Raw genomic sequence first — 20,086 nt, 5'->3', positions numbered from 1 at the left:
CCCCCAACAAACAGGACATTTATCAAGCGACAACAGATCAAACAGCCCATTAGACTACATACTAAGAAGTCAAAATAAATTGGCAGCACACGTACAATTCGTACGGGATAAAGTGATCGAACAAGAAAATTATATGATACGTACGATAAGAAACACGCAATGTGAACTGATACAAACTAAACGCACACTCGCCATATCGACAGCACAATACGACGGTTGGCTAGCTGCAAATATACTGCAGCTACCGAAATGTATGACAATAAAAGCAGTAGGCCCTACCGTCTTGCTTGAACAATGTAGGCGAATGAACATCACCTTCACGACCGAAACCACACGATGGGGGCCGCAACCAAAATTCAAAAATTTTACCATAGCCACAAACGGCTGGGAACTAGCTACATATAGAGAGTGCTACTGGAGAGAGAAATACGTGAACTTTCACGGCAAACACCATGTCTATCGGAACGGCACTTGGACGAAAGCCGAAGCTACACTCATTCAACCAGAAAGAGACTAGCCCACGACTTTTCGATACGATGACGATAATACCTACGAGTATGAACCACAAGCAAATCCTGCCTATGATAATTGGGCGGGAAGCCACATGAATATCGTAGCTGATATCGCAGCCGCGATGGCCGAACAAAATATCAACGACAACGGCGGATCGTACCCTATTAAAACGCTTATACTAACACCGAAGGAAAAAGCGGACTTCTCAAATTATGTAACTTGGTGGGAAACAATCAAAATTATACTGGAACTTACAGGTCTCCTTATAATTCTCGCTCTGACCTTCAAGCTTTTGGATTGGTTCGGAATTTTTGAACTATGTTGAACGAATTGCTGCAAACCAACCCATCGCACACTTCAAAACATCCGCAGACCACAACGACGAAGATGCGAAGTCATGAATATCTCCGAACCAGTCGTCCTCAGGCAGTTTTTGCCACCTTTGCAGTCGGACGTCTAAAAAAGATTACGGGACGCAATCTTACGGGAGGGGGAGTCATGTAACGAAATCTGGCCTAAATATCTAGGCCAAACACCACGTTGTCATAATACAACAACACGTGTACGGGGTACAAAAACCACGTGCGCAGAGTACCACGTGCGGGGGTGACACGTGCGCGGTGTGCCACGTGCAAGGGATGACACGTGCGCGAGGTGACAAGAGCGCGGAATACCATGTGCGCGGGGGTAATGACACGTGCTGCAACATGACACCTCCCTAAGAGCGCGAACCCTTCATAAATAAACCTTTGTCTCACCGTCTGACAGTTAAATGTTTTAGTTACTTGTTTAACCTTGCCTAATATTATTATTTCTGCTAATTATCTAGTTTAGGGGTGGCTTTTCTACAGGGCCATTAACAAACCTCAAATTCACTTACTTCCCCATAAATTTCCTATGCAGCTATAATTCACCCTCCCCCGAATTTCTATTTTACTCTCGTTAACTCTAGTTTAAATCCCTTTTAAACGACCTGTCAAGAACTGTCAACTTGACTCGGGGTGGGTTAACACGGCCCACATCTTCCTCTTGATTATGTAAAAGTAGGTCACGGGCCGGCTCGTTCGGTATATAAAGGCCATGATTTTCACCCCGAGCAGTCAGTCTCCTTTCGAGATCCCGACCACTCTTGGAGCCTCCTACGACCAGCCGTGCCGCCGTACTCATCCTATCGGTATGTTATTTTTATTCTAATAATTATTAGTCTTATTATTTGTCTTGATTGTAGCCCTAAATACACGGCATTCTGATAAAACGCCTCGTTCATTTAACCCTATATTTCGTAGAGTAAGATGACGCAATTGAGCATTACTCTACAACGACAAATTAAAGAGATGTTGGATAAAGACATCGCCGAGTTATCTACCTTTCCCCCGGCGGCTCCTGTTGCACTCATAGAAGAGAAAGGCGGAAGTTTACGATTTTGCTAGACTATCGTAAATTAAACAGCGTCACTGTAAAAGATTCATTCTCTTTACCAAGAATAGATACCACTCTTGACCAACTACACGGAAAAAAGTTTTTTACGATTCTTGACCTAGCATCTGGCTACTGGTAGATAGAACTAGAAGATTCAGCTAAAGAAAAAACCGCATTTATCGTAGAAAATAATTAATGCCAATTTAAAATAACGGCTTTTGTTAGGATGGTGAGCGTTGCTGTGGCAACCGGCTCGTCTGCTGGGTAAAAAACGACAGTCTTGAGGTTGCTACAGTTTGAGTGTAACGTGTCTGTCCTTGTGTGCGCGATACAACCAAGTTGATCATAACATGGCGTAGTTGGTAGGGTCATCCGATCTCTATTCAAGTAATTAGTTATTGGGTGTAAAAGAAAAGAAAAAGAAACGAGCTGACATTCCTGAGTTGTAGCCGAGTGATTCAAAATTACACCAGACCTAGGGAAGAAGAACACGCGCATCCGAAAAAATCCACCACATCCGAATGATTCGGCGTAATTACACAACTGAACGAGGGAGAATTACCCCTCCCGAATTAGGTAACATGTCGAATGTGGCTGAAGAACGAAATGTTGTGGGCGCCCCAACAACAAGAGAGGAGGTGCCTCCGGCGCCAGAGACACGTGGTTCAAACGTGGTCACGATGGAGATGGTACAGGCGTTGTTGGCTGAACAAACTGTCAAGCACGTGGTCGAACGAGCGGTTAGCTCACGCTGAGGAACTACGAAAAATGAACACCACGTTGGATGAATTGATATGCCGTGGGAGGGTGAATCATAGCGGCCATTCAGACGAGGAGGACCGTGGCTCTATAAGTAGACGCCGCATCAACGTTTTCAGTCTGAAACAACTCCAAGCGGACACTTCGTTTCGTGACTTCATCAGCTGGCGGTCTAAGTGGGATGATCTTTACACCTTAAAACACCTGAAAGAACATCCGTCGACGGAACAAGTAGCAGTTCTATGGATGGTCCTGTCGACCGGAATGCTCCAGTTGACGGAAATGGTGTTAAAAGTTCGACAAAATGGCACATTGACGCCGGACATCGTTCTAGACAAAATTCAACAATATTTGCGGAAGCAAAGAAGTGTGGGGTTGGATCGCGTCGAGTTCGATGAGTGTAATCAAGTGGCAGGTGAGAGCTTCGATCAATATTACATTCGTTTGCAACGTATTGCTGTGTGTGCGGAACTATGCTCTACTTGTTGGGGCACGAGAATGACAACCTGCATTATGAGTGGAATTTGCGACCAGGAAACGCGAAAGAAATTATTATCGATATCACCTTTCCTAAGCTTGTCAGCGGCGGTGGCACTATGCCGTAGTTAGAAGGCTGCCGGTACAAACGAGTTATGATTTCACCACCCGCAAGTAATGCTCCAGGTCAGTGGACATCCAACGAGTTCCAAATCTTTCTGCGGTGGTAGTCGTGGGCGTCATCGTTCACGAAGTAACTGCCGGTCATCGACATATGGCTCGGAGACTAACGATTGCACTAGTTGCGGCTATGCCGCCCACACCGCGAATCGTCCCTTATGTTCCGCGATTGGCAAAGAGTGCAAAGCTTGCAATATGGTAGGCTATTTTGCCACCGTGTGCCCTTCGAAAAAAGGTATCCCAGATTCAGGCTTCAGAGATCCACCACCGTCGAGTGCACGTTTCAAATATAGCAGTGTCCCGCCGGGCTCCGACTATTATGGTGGAATTGTTGAGACCAGATGGGAATGTGATTGCACCACTTATTGCCATTCCACCCTGTGGCGCGGAAGCAACAATCATGGGCTTCAAACAGCTCCGCCTTCTGGGTGAGGACGTAAAAAATCTCGATCACCGCGGTACTGATTAATTTGTGGCGGCAAACGGACTATCGTTGGAATCGGTTGAAAGCGTCACCGTTATCCTCAGATATGGCAAACAGGTTTCCACCACCCCAGTCATCGTTTGTCCCGAATACGACGGAATGTTGGTATCTTGGTTCACTTGTGTTGACCTTGGAATCCTCCAAAAGATTCTCCAAAAGATCTCCCAAGTACGCAGCAGTTCATCCGATGCAGCTTGCCCGTTTCCCTTCAATCCGATTGATCCTAGTCAGATCTCAGCTATAAATGAAGCAATGTTCTCGGTATTCTCGGATGTATTTGATGAAACGGGCCCACTAAAACAATTTGACGGACCGGCGATGACTATCGAGCTCAAACCCGATGCTATCCCGTTCGCTGTTCATGGGTGCCGGCCTATCAAGCAGCGTGAACCGGCCAAGATTTTGTTGGACGATATGGTGGCCCAGAATATAATTGAACCGGTGATAGAACCCACCGGCTGGGTGCACCCGTTGGTGGTCGCGCTCAAAGAGAACGGAATAGTACGGATTTGTGTAATCTAACCCAACTCAATTGTCATGTCCGGCGCCCATTCCATCCTTTGGTGACCCCAAAAGACGCAGTTTCTAGTGTTCCCCCGTCCGCTCAGTGATTCTCGACATACGACGCTGCAAACGGCTATTGGCAAGTAGCGTTGGACCCCTCAAGCCAGCTTCTGAACAACTTTATCACTCCATGGGGCCCATTCAAATTTTTACGAGGTACAATGGGACTAATATCGACGGGAGATGAATTTTGTCACCGTATGGCGGCGGCCATCGACGGACTCCTCGAGTAACTAATGTCGTAGACGCCTTCTTGCTCTCCTCCGACGACTTCACAACCCACCTAGAGGACACATGGAATTTCTTGCACCGCTGCCGGCAACACAAAAACACTTTACGGTGTTCGAAAGTTCAATTTGCAGTGCCAGAAGTGAAATTCTCTGGATATCTGGTCGGTCGATCTGGCATCGCTGCAGACCTTGACAAAATTGCGGCGTGTTTCCAGCACCAACAAATATCACGGAATTACGTTCCTTTCTTGGACTCGTGACCCATCTGGCAGATTTCTCGGCGGATGTTGCGAAAGCAGCGTCACCACTCCGCCCATTGTTTAAGAGTGGTACACCATTTGTATAGAACACGGACCATGATTCGGCTTTTCAGGCCATCAAACCGCACTTACATAACCACCTATCTTGTCTACTTTCAGCCCTGATGCAAAACAGTGCTGCAGACCGATGCGTCCCGGAAAAATGGCCTCGGATTTGCGTTATTGCAACGCCAGGACGGCCACTGGGGGCTGATTCATTGTGGTTCGCGATTGATCAGCGACACGGAAAGTCGCTATGTCATGGTAGAACTCGACTTAAAAGCGGTAGAATGGGCCATGCATGAATGCCGATTGTACATCCTAGGGCTCCACCAATTTACCCTTATAGTCGACCACCAGCCCCTGGTGGCAATCTCGGACCGCTACACCCTTGACGCAGACGAAAAACCCCGCTTACAACGTATGAAAGAGTGCATTTCACGATTTATTTTCAAAACTGTGTAGCGCAAAGGCTCTGAACACGCCATTCCTGACGCGCTGTTACGTGCCCTGTCGACCCGTCCGGTGAAGATACCGCGGAGGCAGAAGATTCCGCAACTCACAGTCGTCACATCATACAGTGTCAAGCAGTGTCCATATTTTCCGCGGAAGGTTCGGGCCCTAGACATTTGGAAAATCCTATTCTAAAAAAATGCAAATGGCAGCTCAAGCCGACGCCCAGTACCAACGTTTTCTGCAGGCGGTCGAAACTGGATTCGTAGGTCACCCGGATCGAACAGATGAGACCATCCGGTATTACTGGAAAATTTTGAGTGATTTTTGGTTTGACGACGGTCTGGTCTTATTTGGCAACCGAATTGTAATCCCCTCGTCTGAACGGCTGGCTGTCTTTACCGCCCTTCACGCATTACATAAAGGAATCGAGCACACGAAAAGACGGTAGTGGCAAACCTATGCAAACAATAAGAGATCCTGCCCAGCCTTCATAACCAGCCGTTGAGGTTCGATCCGGCCCTGTCGCGCATCTTCCAGGATACCTCGGCAGACCTTTTCAGCCATAAAGGAAACCATCATCTCATCTATGTGGACTGCCTGTCCGGTTTGCCGTCCATCCATGCATGGTACGGCCGTGATGTCACATCGGCTGATGTCATCAAGGCCCTCGTCGGCAATTTTGTGGACACAGGAGCCCGGTCCACCGCCCGGCCGGACGGTGGACCACAATTTTTATCAGTGGAATTTCAAAATTTTCTCTCAAGATGGAGAATCTGCCTTCAACCTTCTACGCCGCATTACTGAAAGGCAAACGGTCACGCTGAAGCCGCCGTGAAGGCAATGGAAAAGCTAATCATCACCACTTCATCATTAGGCCGGATTGAATCTGAACCTTTCATCCGTGGCTTATTGGAGTGGCGAAACACACCCAGCCACGGCTTGTCACCGGCGAAAGTGGTATTTAGCCATCCACCTCCGATCGCTGGTTCCGGCTTATCACCGATCGTATGCTTGGAAGTGGCTGGATGCTTGGGAGTTGTGCGAACGTGTGTCGGAGACCGAGAGGGAGCACCAGTAAGGGAGCACTACGACCAACGATCCCGACTCCTGAAACCTCTGGAGGTTGACTGCCCCGTTCGTATTCAAGACTCATCATCCAAACGATGGGACAAACGTGGAGTAATCGTTGAAATCGGTCCGAACCACGATTACCGCATCCACCTGCCAAGTGGCCTAGTGTACTGGAGAAATCGTCGATTCGTGCGAAAGGACTTCACCATCGATCCCGTACCACCACCAGCAATACGGTCGGAGAACACGACCAGGAAGAAGACACCTGGCCCGGTGAGATTTGCAGAGACGTCCCAAGCAGCCCCGAGGAGAAGCGCAAGAACAAAGAAACCATGCAATCATTTTATCTCGCAATTTTGATCCAAATGTTTACACATCTGATTGTCATGTATGGATATGATTTAATTAATCTTGAGGGGGGTTGTTAGGATGGTGAGCGTTGCTATGGCAACCGGCTCGTCTGCTGGGTAAAGAACGACAGTCTTCCCCGTATGAAAATGCTGTCATGCATACTGTTGCATAGATGGTTTCCCCTAGCATGGGTTTTCTCTGAAACATACTTGCTGTTTCCTGCTCTGCGCTTACTAGTTATCCACTAATATGCGCAGTTAAGGCGTAGGTAGGTATGATATGATGAGTAGGAAACGGACATACACTAGTGAGTTCTATATTTGCATGATCAGCTAGGGTTTTCACTAGCTTTAGTTCGTATATATATATTACCTCCCTTCCCCCTCGTCGCTCAATAAATGAAATACAATAATTTGTTATTAATGCTACCTTTAATTTTATTAAGTGGTAACAATTTCTGGGTCTGACAGCAGATTAACATGGGTTACATAAATAGGGTTACAATTTGGAAAGACAAATTTTTAAAACATTAATTAAGATAACACCCCAAATAAGAACACCCCAGTTTCGAAACAACAAATAGTTAAGAGATCCATCAATCCGATAAAAAAATGATTGAATAACTGAGTCATGGATTGTGATGGGAGCTAGGTTAAAAATTAAAAACCTTAACAGGCAAATTCTATTTGCCTAGATATGGTGAAATCGCGTGAAATCGTGACTTTAGGAATAACTAATTTGCAGAATCTTCGTTGGCTTCATCTATGGTGTTTACGCCAGGTTCCAAATCCGTTGTGTTGATTGCCAGAATGGCCCTACTCTCGGTCGACAATTTTGAGCGTATTGCAACTCTCTCATCCTTTGGTTTGATCACTTGGTTGTGATAAACCTTCCATGCTTGAATCATGAATACTGAAAACGAATAGAAACGTTTTAATTTATCTTGAAACAGCTGGACCAAAAAAAACTTACGAGTTATAGCTAAAACATCTTCCCTGGGAAAATCAGGCTTAACCGGTGTTGGCGGCGTGTTTCCGACTTTCTTTGCCCTAGGGGCCATTCCGGTCAACGTGTGATTACTCATAAACACACGGGTGTAAATGGATTCCATAATTTTGTTGACCATTAGGTGGAGATTTCCGCTCGATAGCCTTCCAATAGTAATGGCAAATTTCAGATCAGATTTCTCGATTCTCAAATTGTGCCCTTGAACTAGTTGTACCTGTAAAAAGGAATATTAGTATGGCATGGCATTTTTGAAAATAATGAGTCGTTTACCATTACGTGCTCCCTTGACGTTGAGTGTCTTGAGACGTTATGAGTGGCAGCAGTATTGTCTTCGTTCACGGAAACTCTCGTCGTTCCATTAACTCCCGAAAGTGCAGCAGTAATTCCTAGATAGAAAGTGGGATAGTTCACATTTCGTTCAAATAAAATGAGGACTTAATGGTTAATTTACTCTCAACCAAATTATCTGGATTTTTGCTCTGTAATTGAAGAATATCAGCTTTAAGGGATTCAATTTCCTCGTCCTTTTCATCCACCTTGTGGTAAAGAAAACCATTTTCACTCTCAAGATCGCTGATTCGGTTTTTCATATCCAACATCTAAAAAAATGGTACAGTCAAGTCATGGGAATCAAAGCTTTTCGGATATAAATATTTACCTGCTGATGACGAGAGGGTGTTGAATGGTTATTTACTAACACGGAACCACAGTTTTCTTCTGCCGTATTTTCCAAAGATGTTAAAATGGTCGATGAACTAAGGGACGCAAGGGTGTTGCTTTCAGAAACACCAGAAGACGGTTTATGATATAAACTATCCTCATCATCATCTATGTTTTGTCTATCGGCGACATTTGAACCATCCGTTGAGTTTTCGTGATCACTTTCATCTAAGACAGTAAATCCACACATTAAAACAACTGTTTAAAAAAATAAACAAGTGGATTTTAACCTGATGACTCCTCGAACAAATCTTTCTGTGTATCGGCATCACTTTCTTCATTAAGCTGAGATGAAGAAGATAAGTAATGAGATGGTTCTGTTGAAACAGATTACTTAAAGACATAATATGACACAGGGAATACGTTTAGTAACCAGTCTTTATAATAAGTAGTCAGTAATATAGTATTAAAGACAAGACAAAGATATATAATTCGGGAGATAATAGTTACCGTACGAGAGATAGTTCAAAAGTGAAGTCAGTAATAAAGAATAAAAAAACTTTATGAACAGACCAGCAGACGATATCAAGATTCCCAATTGGCTTTGGCAACCGTCACCATTAAGTTGTGGAAACCTATAGCTTTAACAGGTTCGACGTCTTCATTGTAATAAGTTAGTCTCTTTTTAGCAACAGGCATATGAGAATTATTCTTTACAGTATCAGCTTTTTTCTTTAAAGATGCTTCTTCAGCCTCTTTCTTTGCCTGCTCTTCATCCTCTTTCTTTTCCTGTTCTTCAGCCTTTTTCTTTGCTTGTTCTTCAGCCTTTTTCTTTGCTTGTTCTTCAGCCTTTTTCTTTGTCTCTTCTTCAGCCTTTTTCTTTGTCTGTTCATTAGCCTTTTTCTTTGCTTGTTCTTCAACCTTTTTCTTTGCCTCTTCTTCAGCCTTTTTCTTTGCCTGTTCATCAGCCCTTTTCTTTTCCTCTTTTTCAATTTTGTTGGATATTTCACCAGAAGCATCCATTTGTGTTCGAAGTTTTTCCATTTCCGACCGGCCAGTCGGTTTTTCTACATTTTGGGAAAAGAAAAGACATTCATAATGAATAAAACAGTAGCTTTCAAAATGTATCAGATCGTTACTTGAAAATTCATGAATTGTGGCCACAAGGACTTGTCTTTTGCCGTTTAAGTTCTCTAGCCTGAAAAAAGAAAACCAGCATGTTTATTCCTAAAAGTATTTTCTTTAATTAAATAGAAGAAGGAATACCTGATTTTAATCTCAGCCTTAGAATCCATTAGACTATGAATTTTGTCGAGAAGAACTAAATTCTCTAATGGTAACTTAGGCAGCGATATCATCCCAGCAGCTCCAACAGTGTAGTCCCCAGTGGACTTAACTTTGAACAAAATGTGGATGCTATCCAAGTAAGAACTCTTCTTAGAAGACATTTTGAATGACCTAATGTATTTTAAAATCAAAATGAAACCAATGGGACAGTTAACATTTTGGTTGCAGATGTAGCTTCTCAACATATACTCGCATATACCTATCGATAAAAGACATATTTGTAACTCATAAAACATATTTACCTGGGTGAACGCCAGGACAATTCACAATTTAGGAGAAAAAGCACTTTTATATTCTGCCTACACGAAAACGTGTTAAAAATGGCTTGCACAGATTCAACTAAAGGTGTTGTAGCGTGCAATCAGCTGATTCCCTTCCCGCGACAAGTGAGACAACTATGATCGATTCCGAAAGCATCCCTAAACACAGACATTTGACAATCGGACAATCGGCTGCTGCCTTTTTGCGATGACACACTAATTCATTTCATCGTCTACGTTAGTTAACTGACTTTGCACAAGTGATAGGTTTGTTTGTTTCGACAGTGATTTAGTGAAAAAATATGGCTCAGCGGAGTGATATGACAACAACGTTTGTAAGCGAAAGCGTCTTACCGGGAGCTCTAAGTGGACAATGAATGCTATTTCACGACAGATAGCTGAACGTCAGGCCAATTTAGACATCGAAAATATGGTTATGTTACAGCAAGACCAATCCAGCGAAAAAATTTGTGGCAGTATAAGTCCGATGGATTTGGAAGTTTCTCCAATATATGTGGTTAGTAAATATAAATTACCTAAAAGACTGATGTATGTTATTCTATTTCCTTATATTGAACAAGGAATCGGATTTCTCACAAGAGCCTAAGAATATGAAGGCTTCTTTTTTCTTTAATGATGAAATGGAACTGCAAGGTACAGGTTCATGAAAAATATTATTCAAATGCGTTAGTTATTTATACTTCTTACAACAAAAGATATCGCCGAAAACCAGGTGTTGTCAACTCCCACTCAATTAATAGGATTTTCCCCTGATGTTGAATCCATTTTGATGGAATCTGAATTCCCAGAGGCAGAGTTTGACGAGGAGTTCAACATTATTTATGAAGATGATAATGAAGATCCAGATGAGGAAGATCTTGAACTATGCGTAAGAAAACTATTCACAGCAGTGGCAAACTACTTATTCCTGGGGCAAACTATACTTAAAAACACGATTTAATTGGTTTTCCTGCTAAAATACTCGCATTCATAAAAACGATTTTAAGAAGTTTTGTTCCACGAATAAGTAGTTTGCCACCTATGTATATAGCTCACTTGTTGTGTTTCCTTTTAATCATAGAATAACGTCTTGAATTGTGTATATCTAGGAAAAAGCGGGAAATGAATTTGATCGCATTCACTTTCAGCTGCATTCTATTTGAAACATGGTTTGTCTCAGTCAGGCCTTGGGGATTTTCTTGACATTTTAAATGTTTCTTCTGGGCTTAATCAAGACGACGAGCTTAGAAGTCCATATTTGTTTATGAAAAGATATGGGCTTTTAAAAGGCGACCTGAAAAGGATTTATCCGTGTTCTACATGCTCCAAGACACTGAAAAACGGTGAGAGTGAATATCCGACAGAAATTCAGCCCTGTGGTCACAATTATTGCAAGGAAACATCAGACAAATGCTACACTCTGTTGCTCCCCGTTGAAGAACAAGTGAGATTTTTTCTCCGTCACCATGGAATTCAAAAAATTCCACAAGAAACTCTTGATCAAGATAGAAAAGGCGACGTCTTTACTGGGGATCGTTACAAGCAGTACGTGAAAGACGGTCTCATCAACGAGCGAACAGTAACCATGCAAATTAACACAGATGGCGCTCAAAAATTGAAATCGAGTAAATATTCCTTCTGGCCCTTTATGGGTACTGTAAACGAAACGGGTTATAAAACCCGACGATCAAATGTCATTTTAATGGCTTTTTGGTTTGGTAACAAGAAACCCCCAAGAAACGTATTTGTGGATCCTTGCGTCGATGTATTAAATCAACTTTGCTCGACTGGGGTTGAGTGTGATAATAAAAAATACATAATACGGCCAGTCATTGTGACTGTGGACACGATTGCCCGACCAATTCTTCGAAACACAATGCAATTTAATGGTGCATATGGGTGTGATTTTTGCTTGCATCCCGGTATTTCTTTAAAAAAGTATGGGTTCAATAATTTATTTTACAGTCGTTTCCATTTATTATTTTAAGGAAAATCAGTTAAAATTGGAAAAGGAAACACTCTTGTTTATTGTGAACAATCGGACGATTCCCAACCGAAGTATCCCTTGCGTTCTACTTTGCAATATCGGAATGATCTTGAAGTATTAGGCCCTTTTTTAAATCTTTTATTTCACACTTATTTCCCCATGTTTTGTATGAAACGTTACTAAAGAATATCTTTTGTAGGAAGCCATGAAAAGCGGCAAAACATTTCATGGGATAAAAGGGCCTACGTCACTTGCTGACATTGAAGGTTTCGATTTCATTGGAGCCTTCATCTCGGAGTACATGCATTTTATTTGTTTGAGTGTAATCCGCTATTTGATTCTCTTGTGGATATCCTCAACATACAGCAAAGAACCGTGGCACATCAGTAAGAATAAATTAACTATTTTCAACAAGCGCTTATCGCAAACGAAACCCCCGTATGACATCACAAGAACTCCGAGGACTTTAGAAACGATTAAGTATTGGAAAGCCTCGGAATTTCGAGCATTTGCTATCTATTATTTCCCCCTTCTGGAGGGCATTTTGCCCGAGCCATATTTTTCCCATTTCGCCAATTTATCATACGCTCTTTCAGTTCTGTTACAAGAGTCCGTCCCTACTAATTGTGTCAAAGATGTAGGTGTTCTTCTCGAAGACTTTGTTAAGAAAGTCGAATTATATTATGGGGAAAAGCACGTAAAATTTAATATCCATCTGTTGACGCATCTTTCAAAAAGTGTTTTAGACTGGGGCTGCTTGTGGGCCACATCTGCTTTTATACCGGAGTGGTTTAATGGTCAGTTGCAGGGGCTATCAAAAGGAACTCAGTCGGTTATTGAACAAATGGCGACTTCTTTTTTAATGAAAAATTCCATTCGCAATCAGGCCATACACTTGTTAAAAAGTCAGACAGTCCCTCTTCCTACTTCGAAATTTATTAATAGAATGATTTGCTTGCCAAACCTATACGAAATCCAAAACTATAAACGTTTGAATGTTGAAGGGGATATTAGCCTTAGTCTGCTGGGTAAAAAAATAATGAGAAATCTTTCAATTGACGAGCAAAGTTATGTCGAAACTGCTTTACTTCACGAGGAAAACAACATTGGTTCAGGGGAAATTTACAGAATGGTCGAAATGATAGAGAATACAGCTTGCGCTATTTATCCCAGAATTTGTTTTCGAAGTGGGAGCAATTTGACCTTCACTACATCCGCCTATGTGCGGTCAAAGAAGCGCATAAACCATTGCGCTCTCTTGAAAGATGGTCGTTTTTTTTTCGTAGAAAATTTTGTTTTTATTGAAGGAGCGAAACCAAATTTCCAGGTGTTTATTTTTGGCCGACCCATGGGCCAGGAATTTAAAAGCACTTATTCTCACGTCTTACCGGGCAAAGAATTCGAAAGTTTACCTGGTCAGACCACAAGATTGACAGGGTTGGGTGACTTGGAAGCAATACTGCCATATCAAATAATAAGAAAATGTGTAGTAGCAGCATATAATTCCTTGCTTTCTTCCTTTATTGTTGCGGCCCTAACAAATACCTTGGAAACTGATTAACAAAATGGCAAAATAAATTTTTTGAACTTGCAATATGTGTTCGTTTTTGGGGTTAATATATCGTTCATTATAGGGAATCTTTTCTTATCTTTTTTTGGGATAATCATTTCAAGGATAACAATAACCTGGTGCTCTTATCGACCTAAACATATTCGCATCGACGACTGTCCAGCGATAGGTAATTGCGATAACGATTTGTCATTCCGACTGCTGGCTGTATTTTTCTAATCGCTTCGACAATCGTCGATCAGTGTCGGGATTGGGAGCTCGGGTTTTAGCACGAACAGGTAACAACTTTTCCTTGTTTTGAAATCGACAGAAGAAAATTGCCGAGCATCGTTACGCGTGTCTTATATGGACATTGATGCAAAGGGGCGATTCCCACCTCCGAATTGAGATTGGCCAAGGTCTACAGGATACTAACAAGGAGGAGACAATTAAAGGGCACCCCAGCTCCGCCCAGCTCTGTCTGCGGCGTGGCCAATGCGATAGTGCGCAAGAAAAACGGCAGATAGTATGTGGGAAGCATATTGGTCATCAGGATTAGGAGGGATTGGAGATGATGAAAAACAAAAGAAGAGGCGACCAAGATTGCTGATACAAACCTATGGGAGAGAGGAGCGATAAGGGGCCAAGTATCGGTCATTTTCCGCTCGTCATGAAAATCCGGTTCATCTCTACAGGATAAACGTGTACACACAAATTCTCTTCAATAAACCAGCAGCAGCGGCAGTAGCGCTAGTCGTTATTATCATCATCATATTCCTACACACACGTAGTGTATACACCGTATAGTATATCCGCATATAGAGAGAGAGATGAGGATTTCCGATGGATGGCAAAAAGGAAATGAAAGGAAATAAATTATAGGACGCGTGAAGATAGAAAGTATATATATTAACGCTGTCATAACGAGTCTGTAATAAACTTGCTAATTTAAGCCAGGAACATGTATGTTTTTAACTTATTTCATCAGTGTGTATGATAATGCGTACAAAGCATATAAACAACAACAGGCTGTACATTCGTATTTTACGTATATGCCCGTGTTAACTAGTAATAAGCTAGTTCTTGTTGGCATAAAACCCCTTATATTTCAGTAAGCATAGCGCTTATCAGTTTTCAGCACGTAACCAGTATAAATTCTCCAGCTAGTACAAAACTAAGTATTTACAGATATACCGCAAACCTGTTTTTTGCAAGTATGCGTATTCCTAATGAGTGCGCTAGCTAGATCCCCCTTCACCCGCCTAATTTTTCGTAAGGTTCAGGTTGCTACAGTCTGAGTGTAACGTGGCTGTCCTTGTGTGCACAATACAACCAAATTGATCATAACAGCTTTTGGAATGTGTAACGCTCCGGCAACATTTCAAAGAACAATGAATTACGTTCTAAGAGACGTCTTAGGAAAGAAAGCATTAGTTTATTTGGATGATGTCATAATTTTCTCCGACTTCCGACTTCGGATTTAACTCGAGTTCGCGGCCACTCAAGAAGCAGAAAGATTGTTGCAAGCTATTTTGGCCGAACGAGCATCAAAAGAAGCGGCAAAAAAGCAGCAAAAAGAGCAGTCACCTGCTCAATCTAAAGAGGAATTAGTCGATACGAATCAAGAGCAAAATCAAGTTTTGCATCCCACCTCTTAAAAAATACGGTCCTAGGAGCCAAGTCCTAGATCCCTCGTGGTCCATTGGGCTAGCTTCTTGTTGGGCTCATTAAAAAAAAAAATTCTCAAGATGTCGACAACCAACAACATTTCATCACCCAAAGCAGAAAGCCACATCGCACGTCCACAAAGTCAAGTTCGAGACGTGCAAACTGAATACACCGACCAATACCCACCATTGGACGACCCGAGGGCGCTTAAACAAGCAAGAACCATCGAAAAAACTTGTGCGACCAAACTTGCAAACAAGATCTACAAACACGTGCAAGATAAAGGAAGTCGCACCGAACTCAAGTACATGAAGAAACCGCGCTGGAGATGGAAAAACAAAAACAAAAAGAGCTGTTCGAAGCTGCCCATGAAAAACATCGATTGCTGAGGCAAGAACAAAAAGAAAGGCGCGAAAACGATAAAAAATTACACCAAGTGATTCACGAACAGGAAAAAAAATTTTCAGCATTTCCTCAAACCTATCTACGTCCAATCCTTTCAGCCTCCGCAATTCGATACAACCAGGAGGCCCGGAACAGTTTACGGTGAAGATTTATTTACGACCAATCAGATGACAACACGTCCACCCGAAGATGAACGAGTCCATTTCAAACAATGGACAGCCCACAACGACAACTTAAGGTCGTCAACAGCACATTCCGTCGATTTAAATCGCAACACAAGATCAGTTTTTCGTCTCCCGAAATTAGACTTAAAACCCTACGACGGCGATCCGAAAAAATGGCTCGACCTCATTGCAATTTTTAGAGATTTGGTTCATCCTGACAGCAGCTTGTCAGCAACAGAAAAAATGGCGTTACTCAAGCGATCTCTATCAGAAGAAATCCGAAATGGACTGGGTGACTCACTCAGCAGCTCGGCTTTGTACAGTGAAGCTTTGACCGAGCTCGAAAGTACTTATGGATATCCTCAAATTCTATCAAGAGCATACATCCAATATCTGATCGAGTTGCCGAAAGTGAACAACAACGACTACAAGACACTGATCAAGTTTTCGCAAACCCTCAACGGAGCAGTATCTTCTTTAAAAAACGAAGGTTACGAGCACGAGCTGAAAGCATTGGGCTTGCTCGAGCTCATTTTGGCCAAGCTTCCAGTGGAATTATAAAGCAGGTGGGGGAGGAAGATAGTCAAGAGTCATCCTGTCTGTCTAACCCTTCAAGACTTCTCAAATTGGATTCACGTAATAGTCAAAGGAGAAATGATGGTCAAACATTGTTTAGTGTCAACAGCATCATCGTCCCCGCCCAACAAAAGCATCCTAAAGCCGGGCCGGCAGCAAACGGACCAAAAGACAAAGCATTCTCCTACAATCAACATAATCGGAAAAAAAGCATCCGCTGTGGTCTCAACAGCAGTCAAACATCACGATGTAAACAAAACCTTGACGTGTCTCCAGTGCAGAGGGGACCACCGACTTTCATCGTGTACAAGCTTCACATCTTTGTCTTTAGAAGAAAGGATAAAGATCATCAAGGACTACAACTGCTGTTTACGCTGCCTAACCAAAGGTCACTGGACAAAAGACTGTTTCAACAAAACTAAGTGCAACATTCAAGAATGTACTGCCCATCACCACCCACTTCTTTACGGTGCCCCAAACCTGAGTGTGTCATTTAAAAATGAGGGAAAGGCACTCAAGGAACGTAAATCCGAGGCATCGGAAAATAAAAACACAACCAAAAAGGGCGTAGGAACGCACACCGTTGAAGGAGATTCAACCACGACCCTGCTACTAACAGTTCCAGTCATCATTGAAGCTAATGGAGTGCATGTCAAAACAGTAGGCATCTTGGATCAGGGAAGCCAAGCATCATTGATTCTCGACAAAATATAAAAAAAACTCAAACTCGACCGTCCTACACAGTCATCACCTTTAACGACCTTTCACGGAAACGATCCAAAGATTTAAGTAAAATGTGTATCTTTCAACATTCTCACCGCTGATTCCAGTCGCTCCTTTGAAGTAAAGTCTGCGTATACAGTCCCGCGTCTACAAATTCACAACACTAGCCTTAATTGGTCGGTAGTCAAACATCGATGGGCGCATCTCCGTGACATCGAACCAATCAACGCAGATAGAAGTGAAATAGGCGTTCTTTAAGGACGTAATGTGCTCCGCGTTCACGACGTACTCGATTCCCGTTATCCAGCCGACGGAGTTGACGCCCCAGATGCAATCAAAACTCATTTCGGATGGTGTGTAACTGAACCAGTGGCAACCGCCGCTTTGCATCCAACTCTTCACATCAACATGCTCGCTATCAGCCATCAACTCACGGATCACTTTCTTCACGACCTCGTCAATCAATTCTGGCTCACGGAAAGTTTCGGTGTTCGTCCGTCAACAACTTTGCCTTTATCAACAGACGACAGAGCAGCATTGAAAATTCTCGAGCAGACAACGCGTCATACTGGAGAAAGGTACGAAGTCGGGTTAATGTTGAGCAACCCACAAATCAACTTTCCGAATAATCGTGAAGTCGCCGCCTGACATTTCAACTCGCTGCAGAAACGTTTTGTCCGTGATTCAGCTTTCGTTGAAAGATATTCCCGTGTAATAAATGAATACATCTCCCTTGGACACGTAAAATTAGTGGACGTTAACAACTGCAACTGCAAAGGCGCCACATGGTACCTTCCGCATCATGGCGTGACAAACCCAAACAAACCGGATAAAGTTCGCGTCGTGTTCAATCCATCCGCTCGTCACAAAGGAACATCGCTAAACGAACAACTGTACAAAGGCCCCGATCTTCTAACGATTCTCATTTGTGTCCTTCTTCGCTTCCGGCAATTTCCCGTCCCAATCTCCGGCGACATCGAGAAGATGTACCATCAAGTTCTTGTTCCAAAAGAGCAACAATCTTTCTTCCGCTTTTTTTGGAGCGACGCAGGAGAACCGAAAGAATATCAAATGACAGTTGATGTCTTTGGTGCCGTATCGTCTCCAACCAGCTGCATCTACGCCCTGCAAAAAACAGCAAAAGACTACGGCAGCCGCTTTCCCAACGTAGCCGACGCTGTATTCAAGAACATGTACGTGGATAATTATTTGGACTCAACAGAGACAGAAGGAGGAGCCATCGCAAGATTACGCGACGTGTCAGCATTGTTAAAGTGTGGTGGTTTTTTACATGGTCCAATGGCTCTCATCCTCTTGATCTGTTTTGGCCACCGTCGCTCTCTCCGATCTCTCGCGATCACTCGATCTGGATGCTGACAAACTCCCAATCAAACGGACTCTTGGACTACTCTGGAATTGTCAAAACGATTCATTCAACTTTAAATCTTCGATCAAAATCCAAGCCAAAACTAAACGTGAGGTGCTCCAATAAGTAGCCTCCGTCTTCGATCCGCTCGGATTTCTCTCTCCAGTTGTAATGACAGCTAAAATATTGCTTCAAGAAATTTGGCGATCCGGTGCTGATTGGGACGATCCACTGCCTCCTACTTTGTTAGACATTTGGACGGCATGGGCCAAAGACCTTTCATTAATTTCTTCCATCACGATTCCGCGCTGCTTCCGGTTACAAGAAAAACCCCTCTATTTTGAGCTTCACGTTTTTTCTAACGCATCTGAGCTCGCTTTCAGTGCGTGTGTCTACCTGCGAGCCAAATACGCAAACGGAAGCTTCGGTCTCAATCTTCTTCTCGCAAAAGCAAGAGTCTCCCCGTTACGCCAGTTGTCTATTCCACGTTTGGAGCTACAAGGTGCAGTTCTTGGCGTCCGATTATGTGACTCAGCCATCAAGGAGATTGGACCCATTGCATCGCAAGTAATCTATTGGTGTGATTCTCAAACGGTACTACAATGGATCCACTCAAAGTCATGCAAATATCATGCGTTCGTCGCTCACCGGATTACCGAAATTCTTGATAGCAGTGCCGCTTCCCAGTGGCACCACGTCCCAGGCGAAATGAATCCAGCCGACGATTGTTCCCGTGGTATTCCCGCTACTCGTCTTATAACTCAACACAGATGTTTCCGCGGCCCAGACTTCCTTGCCTTACCACGATCTTCATGGCCTTCAACTGGTGTTATCGTTGAGCCATCATCAGACAATCCTGAGGTGTCACCGGTCAAATGGGTCGGCCACATTCAGGTCATCAACGACCACCCCGTCTTCAACCTAATCCCAAACTCATCAAATCTGCACAAGTTGAAGCGGATCGTCGCATGGCTACTCCGGCTCGTCAACAATCGCCAAATCTATCCTAATAATCAACAATGCGCTCCTTATGTCAAAGCTCCTGAACTCCGTGATTTTCTTCGCTATATAATCCGCGTCGATCAACGCCATTTCTTCGACAACGATATCTTATGTTTGATCAAAGGACGGCCGGTCTCAACAGCGTCTTCACTATCCAATCTCACACCATTCTTGGATGCCCAAAGAGTTATCCGGGTTGGTGGAAGGCTCCAGCACGCGTCTCTTCCGGAAGACACCAAACATCCAATTGTGTTGTCCTCCGACAGCCAACTTTCAATAATGGTCTGTTAGAAATTCCAGAACCCGAACCTGATGGTTCAGAGACCGACAATTAAAAGAGAATCTTAACGGAGAAATAATGACAAAGATCGGCGTAACAAAAGAACAGAGACCGAAGAAGTTTAATGTGAGACAAGGAACAAATGAGCAGCTTTCATAAACAACGTCCGGTGCAAAATATGAAAATAGAATAGTAACAGAAGTTATCACTAGATGGCGCTACTTGGAACTAGCATGGAGACATCTGGTACAAAAAGCTATCATAAGATGGCACCACCAGGAACCGGTT

The 20,086-nt window shown here is 43.2% G+C and overlaps 2 protein-coding genes and 1 pseudogene across 2 annotated transcripts; 2 read left to right on the top strand and 1 right to left on the bottom strand.

Annotated features, from left to right (window-relative positions):
• Window positions 1-7,311: 7,311 nt before the first annotated feature.
• LOC123467734 (stress response protein NST1-like) lies at window positions 7,312-9,919 on the bottom strand. Its single transcript, XM_045167534.1, has 9 exons — window positions 9,738-9,919; window positions 9,611-9,669; window positions 9,129-9,538; window positions 8,762-8,816; window positions 8,470-8,699; window positions 8,263-8,410; window positions 8,082-8,197; window positions 7,762-8,025; window positions 7,312-7,692 (listed from the first exon to the last, which is right to left on the bottom strand). Exons 1-9 carry the CDS (start codon window positions 9,917-9,919, stop codon window positions 7,537-7,539), a joined length of 1,620 nt encoding a protein of 539 aa, XP_045023469.1. The 3' UTR covers window positions 7,312-7,536.
• A 461-nt stretch (window positions 9,920-10,380) lies between these two features.
• On the top strand, window positions 10,381-16,412 carry LOC123467736 (annotated as a pseudogene).
• Window positions 16,413-18,687: 2,275 nt separating this feature from the next.
• Window positions 18,688-19,809, top strand: LOC123467735. The gene has a single exon (XM_045167535.1). It carries the CDS (start codon window positions 18,688-18,690, stop codon window positions 19,807-19,809), a length of 1,122 nt encoding a protein of 373 aa, XP_045023470.1.
• The last annotated feature ends 277 nt before the right edge of the window (window positions 19,810-20,086 follow it).

The sequence above is a fragment of the Daphnia magna genome, unplaced genomic scaffold (genome assembly GCF_020631705.1).
Source record: "Daphnia magna isolate NIES unplaced genomic scaffold, ASM2063170v1.1 Dm_contigs218, whole genome shotgun sequence".
In the NCBI taxonomy this organism is placed as follows: domain Eukaryota; kingdom Metazoa; phylum Arthropoda; class Branchiopoda; order Diplostraca; family Daphniidae; genus Daphnia; species Daphnia magna.
The sequence above is the reverse complement of the archived record's forward strand: the minus strand, read 5'-3'. Positions and strand labels throughout refer to the sequence as shown.